This window comes from Phytophthora sojae (assembly GCF_000149755.1).
Source record: "Phytophthora sojae unplaced genomic scaffold PHYSOscaffold_2, whole genome shotgun sequence".
NCBI lineage: Eukaryota > Oomycota > Peronosporomycetes > Peronosporales > Peronosporaceae > Phytophthora > Phytophthora sojae.
In genome coordinates, this window is record NW_009258116.1 from 7,730,058 (window position 1) to 7,738,295 (window position 8,238).

The window sequence follows — 8,238 nt, forward strand, 5'->3', positions numbered from 1 at the left end:
TAAAGGCTGCACTAGGGCTTCGCGGGGGCTGAGATAGCGAAAATAAAACACGCACCAGTCGTCCGCGCTGTGCGTATATCTGTTCTGTTTTATTTTACCAGTCGTCCGCGCTGTGCGTATATCTGTTCTGTTTTATTTTCGCTATCTCAGCCCCCGCGAAGCCCTAGTGCAGCCTTTAGATTTGCTTTGCGCCGCACTTGCGGCGCACCAGTCGTCCGCGCTGTGCGTATTATATTATGAACATCCACAACTACCAGATAAGCAGCTTCTTAGTGCAATAACCCACTTGCGATAATATCAATTTACTTTCTTACCTCCGCGCTGTTAATAATCAAATACAAGCAAGCTATTAGCTGCAACAGCGCCCTACCAAGCACTTACCTTCGTGCTGTAGCTTCGTCCTGGTGTTGCGTCTTCGGATTGAGAGAATGGGAAATGGTTCGAATGAAACTTGATGATGCGATTGATGCTTCCTCGGCAGCTCACGGATGACACCGTGGACCGGCTGTGAATGTCTGCGCCGCTGCGTGCGGCGGCGTATTGCGGCGGTCTTTTGACCGTCAGCCGGAAGGCGGGGCCTGTGGGTGGTCCACGGTGGTCTACATGTAGCCCATCGCGCCGTTTCCCATTACAAACCAGACGCCGTGGGTCCTCCTGGTAGTCATAGCCTACAAAGGTTGCGTGCGATACTGGCAGGTCACCAGATCGTCGGGTGTGCGGGACTCCAACGTGCGCACACCCTCCACAGCACTCGTAGTGACGCGCAGGAGCATGCTGTCAGTCAACGTGGCCTGCGCTACATGGAGTTGGCTGCGACGGGGTGGTCCTCTCATGGTGCACTCATGGCGCGGCGGGGCGAAGAAAGTCGCAGTGGTAGAGACCCAGATACGGCTGACTCAGGGAAGGTGACGACACGTCGCCGCATAAAGCGCTGCTGGGGCGCTCGCTGGTGGCCTGCAACGCATTGGGAAGAAGGAACGCAAGTCGGCCCAGGAAAATGCAGAACTCAAGCTTCGGAGGGCAGGCGCTGCTGAAGGAGCAGCGGGACCACGTTCGCTATCCGCGGTACCAAATCGACGGAAGTCGAGTAGACCGTTTCAACTATTCGGCGGGGCATCGGGAGATATGAGCTCGATGTTGACGGTGGATGCGTCGGTCGTTATCTTAGTTAGGATAAATGAACTCAATCTAACCTCAACCTTGAAATGAAAAAAAAAATGATTGATGCTTCCTCACCGATTGAGACCGACTAGATGATTATTTAGATGACCTATTAAGTTTCATAAAATTTCAATATATGAGGGATACTTAAACAGGTGCGATACACGCACGGCTTCATGCGACACCGATTTAATCCTGTGCCGGCTGCGTAGCAGCATACCTTACGGTACACATGTCTTGCGTCTAGGCTCTCCGTGTGACGGTCTGCTCGTTTTTGGCCTTGGCCTCTGCTGTCTGGGCTCTCCGCGTGGCGGTTTGATCGTTTTGTTGCGTCTGCTCCTCGTCGACACAGTTGCTGTTGTTGGTTTCTCTCGTTGGCGTCCGCACTTGTTTGTTACGTCTGCTCCTCGTCGAGACAGTCGCTGTTGTTTGTTTGTCCCGGTCGGTTTAGTTGAGTTCCGCCAGCGCCTCGCCGACCAGTAGTTCAGCATCTCGACCCCCTCCACGGTAGCGTAGGATTCGCAATTTCTACTATGTCACAATTTTTAAAACGAGTGATAAGTGATATGGTAGCACTTAGAGAGGAAGTACGGCGGCATCGGGAGTCAAGATGCTGTGTTGAGTACGCTGGAAAATCGAAACTGAGATTGAGTTTAGCACCTTCGTCCTATTCCTCCTAAGCAATTATAGTCCTTGGTGCCTGCAACTTCAATATCTAACTTCAAGCACATCGCTTCCTACATCTTTAACTTCATCCAGATGACTGCGTTGCACGCAGGTCACACGGCTTACTGCAGCTTGATCTCCACAAAGTTGGCAGATCGTTACCCGTTTTCGCGCTCTATGTGTTTGTAGTCGATAATATCGTGACAATCTGGTAGTATACCTTCCTAAAATTGATAAGTGCTCAATTCAATAGTATACGGTACACAAATTGGCGCTATCCGTTATTAGCATTTGCTAATCGCCCTGATAATTCCTAGTCTAAAATAGAGGTGGGGAATCTAATTAGGAGATCAGTCGAAATAAATAAGACTTTGGAGTCTAAATTAGCCAAGACCTCGACCAATTTACTATCCGATTAGACGTGATCGCAATATATCAATTCCTGTATACAAATTCCTGAAAAAGCAAGCACGTTGCCACATAAAAACTTACGGGATGACTTGAAGCGTCGCCTTGTCACATGTGGCGCGTCCTTTCATGGCCACTCGATCTAAGTAGCAGCTTCCGGTGCAGAACTCAGGTTCATGACCGGCACGAAGGGCAGAGGCCGGGGCTCCGTGGCCGCGCGGTATGCGCGCGCCAACGCGCTGGTGGGGTCCGTGCTGAACAAGTTCCACAATGGGTCGGAGCGGGCGGTGGACCCGTTCGTGATCCGCACGCTGAAGGAGCACGAGCCGCGGCTGCTGGGCATCCGGTGCTTCGTGGAGCAGGTAGAGTACGCACAATAATAATAAGCTTATCCTTCCTGAGGCTGCGGGTTGAAGACTGAAGCGGGCGTTGCGCAGGGGCCAGCGGAGGACAGTCGACGCGCCAAGGACGAGTCGCACGTGGTCAACCACACGACGCACGCGTCGGGCATTTTCGGGCTCTTCACAGTCTGCGGGGGGTTGTTCGGACCGGGGGTAATCATGTCAGTGCGGGTTTTGTGGCGGGAGCTTGGAGGTGGAGGCTTATCTACTGTGAGTTTTGTGCTTTGACAGGCGTCAGTGGGATGCGTGCAGCGGAACGGAGGGCGACACGGACGAGCGGGAGGCCGCCATGGCGGAGTACGTGGCTACGGTGGACAAGATGCTGCCTGGGTGGGACGAGAGCCTGCCGGACCACCCCGTTGCCAGCACGGACCGCTTCTGGGAGGACGATGCGACGGCGACGAACTGTCCGCTGTGCTTCGTCGCCTTCTCCGTACGCGAACGTCGTCACCACTGTCGGTTGTGCTTCTCGATATTCTGCGCGGGCTGCTGCGGACAGATCCTGGAGGTCGCCTTGTGTCCAGGCGCGCCGCTGCGCGCGCAGCGCGTGTGCACGCCGTGCTATCAGGCGGAGTACCGTGCCCAGCAGCTTCGAGAAGCGAGGAAAATCAGCCGCGAGAACCAGGAACTCGAGCAGAGGATTCGCGCGGTGCTGTCTACAGCGAAGCAGACACTTGCGGCCAAGCAGCAGGAGGAACAGAAATTGCGCGCGCTGGCGATTGACGCGGGCTGCGACGTACAGGCTCTCGATGAGGCTATTCAGAAGCAGCACGGCGGATCCCCCATAGGCTCCGCGTCAATGGAGCTGCGAACGCCGCCAGCAGCGCACCGATTCGCACCAACGCAAACCTCGGTGGAAGCCTCAAACCAGCTCGCTCTGGCTCATCGGCAACTAACGATGAGCTTCAAGATGGCGCAATGTCGTGCTCATCGGGTGCTCGACAAGATGAACGCAACAATCGCGGCGTTGCGAGATGCTGTGAACACTCAAAAGTCGACGAACAACAGGTCGCCATCGCCTGATCATGAAGACAACGGATGGAGCGCCATGATTCGCCACACGGACAGTTTCCTCACGCAAACCGATCGGGAGGCGCTGCAAGTTGTTCCGGATGAGCTCTACAGCCGTTTACGCTCTCGAAGTAGCAGCTCCGTTGACAACTCGGCTGCATCGGACCAAAGTATTGCCATGCTGTGGCAGACGGAGTGTCTGAAAGATAATCGGACGCGGACTTTTGTCACAGACTTGGCTGAAGCTGTGCGTGCCAGGCTAGATGCTTCGTCAGGGTCAGATACTGAAGACTCGGACGCGAATGAGGCACCCGTGGCCACGTCACGTCCGTTGTGGGAACAGCCTGTGCAGACTACAGCTAATGCTAGCCCAGCGTCCAATTCGGTACCGACTTCTTTGGAGCTTGAGAAGGTGTACGAGCTCATCTGTACACAGTGCGAAACGGGGCCAGCGTCGGAATGGGATGAACAGATTCGCCTCGATGTCACGAGAACATTCGGGATATCCGCGCGGCGGCAGCACCGCAAGAGCATAGACCCTACTTCACGTGCTATATGCCATTCGAACGGCGTCGCAATTCCACTCGAGAGACGGCAAGCAGCGCTGCAGAATGTGCTTCGGGCTTGTGCTAGCGTGGATACCGAAGTCGGGTACTGCCAGGGGATGGATCACGTCGCGGCGTTGATGCTGGCTGTGAGTGACTGGAACGAAGCGCGTGCATTCTGGTTGCTTGTTAGCCTCCTTGCATCCCCACGGTTCGAGCTTGAGAGACTGTATGGGCCAGGACTGCCGCATCTAACTCTCCGCTGCTTCCAGGTAAGAAGGTTAAGAACTACTTTCTCGGGCTAGAATTGTACTAACGTGTCGTGATGTTTAGCTGGACCGCCTTCTACGAATGCATCTACCTCTGCTATCCGAGCACTTTCAGGCTATCGACTTCCCAATCAGCATCGTTGCAACAGGGTAGGCTTGAGCATATACGATACAGGTGCCCGACTATTTTTGCGCTAACGCTGATGTTGCTGTATTTACAGGTGGTTTATGACTCTTTTCACCAACATGGAGGCGCTGTCCTACGACGTCGTTATACAAGTGTTCGAGGGATTTATTTTCAAGGGATGGAACCATATCCTCCGCACCGCTCTTGTGATCTTGGAGGAGCTGCAGAGACCCATTCTTGCCAGCTCTTTTGACGAGATCCCTCGCCTGTTTTACGACATCCAGGAGTATGCGGTGAGTCCTTGCAGGATTTCCATCTCATGCACGTGTATCACCATCGTTAATGTCTATTATCTTGCAATATACTTTGTCTTTGTAGCCTCGACTCATGGACGCGGGATACGTCCTCACGCAATCAGCAAAGTTCGAGGTGTCTGATCGAATGTTGAAGCGTTTGCACAACGAGTTCGAAGAGGAGACACCGACAGCAGAACCATCCACCAGCAAGATTGCACGACCTCCCAAACTTACCCCCAAGAACGACAGTCTCACAGGCCGACGCACTACAAACCAGCGCCCTCAGAAAAGAAGAGCATCGCTTCCGCCTTCCTATCTGCGGCCAGAAGCTCGACAAGAACGACAGTTTGTGTCACGAGATCGCATCTCGAAAGCCCCTTCCTCAACAAGGCGAGCCTCTCCGTCGCAAATGCAGTCACCAGCCGTCGTGTGATGAGGTCACGAACCTCCTGACCTCCCTCCCCCTCAGTATTCTAGTGCCCTAATGAATAGTAAAAACAGATAACCTGTATCGCACAAGACGCGTTGTTTCTCTTTCTCTTTAGCTAGAGCTTCCGCAGGTTCAAAAATCCCTGTGCCTTCTCATCAAGGTCGTACGAGATGACAACAAGGGCTCGTGCTGGCAGTGCCAGGAACAAATCAATCGCCAGGCCCGCCACGTTGCCAGCACTGTGATGCAGACGCCGAATTGCTGGATGGATGGATGATGGAGAGCAAGTCGCCTCTTTCGTATCGGTCGACGAGCGCAATAGAGCGGCTGGTTCACCGTTCACGAGCACTTGGATAGCTGGGGAGTAGTTGGTGAAGAATGCTGCCTGGAGATGATAAAGCCCTGGCAGCAGCAACCTCACCTCGTCGGACCCAAACTGCCACAAGAAAATGTCCGCATTCGTGTTCACCACTTGAGAGCTCCATTGAATCGTTTGCTTTGCGCTGGGAGGGCCATCCTTCCAGATCTACAACAGAGGAAGCACCACTTAATCAGCCTGCATTCTTTTGTAGGGATAGATAGTAGCAATACTTACATAGCGAGCTTGGTAGATTTCGCTGCGTAGCTGCCGCGTAATGGCTTGCAACTGTCGGTTGATGCTCTCGACTTGAGGTTTCGTTGCAAACTCGCCAGCTGCTACGCTTTCCACTTGCTTCATGGCGTTCTGCAAACCGTTCAGGGTCGACTGCGAGTCTAGGAGATCCTTAACGTCTGCAACAGACATCTTCTCGTTCACGATCCGCTGCAACGCGCTTAACTCATGCTGAATGGACTCGGCGAGTGACAACAAATTGTGCTGGCGAAGTATACAATGCTGTTAGACACCAACCACAACATTATACTGGCAGCCCTTCTGACTTACCATGTTGTGCTTGACCTGCACAAGCTCCAACGCATCGGCCTTGGCCTCGTTGAGCTGTCGCAACTGGCCAACGTCGTCCATTATGGTTTCTTGAGATCGCTGAATATTGTCGATTAAAGCACAGGCGACCTCTTCGACTCGAGCGCTGTCGGCCTTCTCTGCGAGCTGCTTCCACGCATCCACTGTAGGGTAGCAATTGTTAGTGCGTGGCATATTCTGCAGCGCTCAGACGCAGCTGACAGGCGTACTCGCATCCATCTTCCGAGTTAGCAGCTTTGTGATGTCGCTCTTGCAGAGCTTCTTGCCGATGGCCAGCAGCAATTCTTGTCTACATCCAGCAATCTCCTTCTGCATCCGAGCCTCCATTTCTTCGACGTCTTGGGAGATACGTGCTAGATCTTCTCGTATCGCATCCTAACAAAGCACCGCATCCAGGCTCAATTAGCAGTCCGTCTTCAGCCGGAGCCACGACTCGTATCACTCACCTCCTCCCTTTCCTGCAATTCTGGCGAAAGAGCTACCTCCTTGACGACTGGAACAGCAGCAGCAGCTTCTCGTATCCTTTCACTCTCCATTAGCTTGCATTCCAAGCTCTCCACCTTCTGGGCCATATCTTGCCGCAGCTTTGCGAACGTTTCTGTATCCTGAATATGCGAAGACTTGAATTGCAACTCCAGACTCTTTAGCTGGTCCTGCATGCTGTCTGTCAACTGAGCCATGCGCTCCTCCGTCTTGCATCGTAGCTGCTCCAAGCTTTGCTCAACCAGCAAACATTTCTAAAAGAACGTGTCAGTTTTTGAGCAGATTGTACTCAGCGTGCATCCATACCTTTGTATTCACTTCTTCCTGGTGCTGAGTTTTGGCTGTGAACTCCTCTTTGGCACTTTGTAGCGCTGTTTGTTGCTGCTCCAAGCCCACAGAGAGCTGTCAATACGATTTATCAACTGTCTCTCGATGAATGCACATCATGAGAGGAGACCACCAACCTCTTTGCGCAGCCTGGCCGTTCGACGCTTCGCATCTACACGGACGCGCTCCTCCAATGCCATGGCAAGATCTGAACTAACAGCCGTCGCCTGAGCACGCTCCAAGTTGTCGATGCGAAGCTGAAGCTTGTGAATCAACCGAGCCTGATCTTCCAGCACACGCGCCACCAGACCGAAAGACTCGGGCAACACGGTTTGGACATTCCGCCACTTGCGCTCGCTCTGTAGACTCGTTGCCAGGGCCTCCAGTCCCTCATTCACAACAATATCCTCTGGCATGGCCAAGTCAAGGGTCCTTTGTTCAGTTTAGACGACGCTTCAAGCTGCCAAATCGTAAATGATATAGGAAATGTAAGGAGAACTAGTTACCACGTGCCTCGCACTTCAACTGTCCGCTGCTTGGGCGTCGCTGCAAACCGGAAATTCAAACCCAGAAGGACGGAGTCGAGACGGTGAAGCGCCTTGGGCTGGCCATTTACTGCGTCACCGCTCATCACTGCACTTATCATCACCGTCTTTGAGGGTAGTGGGAACATTTCCTTTACAAGTGAGAGGGGCTCCTTGTCGAGCGCTTTCAGAGCCTCAATGGCCGCGGACACCCTGTAGCCATAACAGTCATTTATCTTCAGCAACTCGCGGGACATCCGCTTCCAAACACTCCGGTAGACCGTTCAAGAAGTTGCTCTTGCCAATTGACAACTGCTTAAGGCCCCAGTCGCACAGCGCTTGAGTGGGCACGGCGCTAGTATCAAAGCCGATGAGCTGGAGCTCTTCAAGTTCCGGACAAACTGCAGCCACATCGGCGAGCTTAAGAGTTGGCCCGTAGTCTCCCCAAAAGTTTAATCGGAGCTCTCGAAGTCCCCTACCGATCAGCCCCAGCAAGTCCCGCACCAATATCTCGCTTCCCATGCCAGAGATCGCCAAACTGAGCTCACGAAGGTGACGAGAGCGTTCTGGCTGATGATTTGGAGCGTCTTGAACGAACTGCCCCATCCGATCGTCGGCTTTTAGTGTTA

General features: G+C 53.4%; 2 protein-coding genes across 2 annotated transcripts; one reads left to right on the plus strand and one right to left on the minus strand.

Moving 5' to 3' along the window:
* Positions 1-2,411: 2,411 nt before the first annotated feature.
* On the plus strand, positions 2,412-5,036 carry PHYSODRAFT_479008 (hypothetical protein; the record flags this gene model as incomplete). The annotated part of the gene is made up of 7 exons (XM_009522195.1): positions 2,412-2,597; positions 2,673-2,797; positions 2,868-3,973; positions 4,022-4,464; positions 4,526-4,611; positions 4,683-4,874; positions 4,967-5,036. The coding sequence occupies 7 exons, from the start codon at positions 2,412-2,414 to the stop codon at positions 5,034-5,036; spliced, it is 2,208 nt and encodes a 735-aa protein (XP_009520490.1).
* A 393-nt stretch (positions 5,037-5,429) lies between these two features.
* PHYSODRAFT_485049 (hypothetical protein) lies at positions 5,430-6,449 on the minus strand (the record flags this gene model as incomplete). The annotated part of the gene is made up of 4 exons (XM_009522196.1): positions 5,430-5,840; positions 5,910-5,960; positions 6,024-6,170; positions 6,237-6,449. The coding sequence occupies 4 exons, from the start codon at positions 6,447-6,449 to the stop codon at positions 5,430-5,432; spliced, it is 822 nt and encodes a 273-aa protein (XP_009520491.1).
* Positions 6,450-8,238: the final 1,789 nt, after the last annotated feature.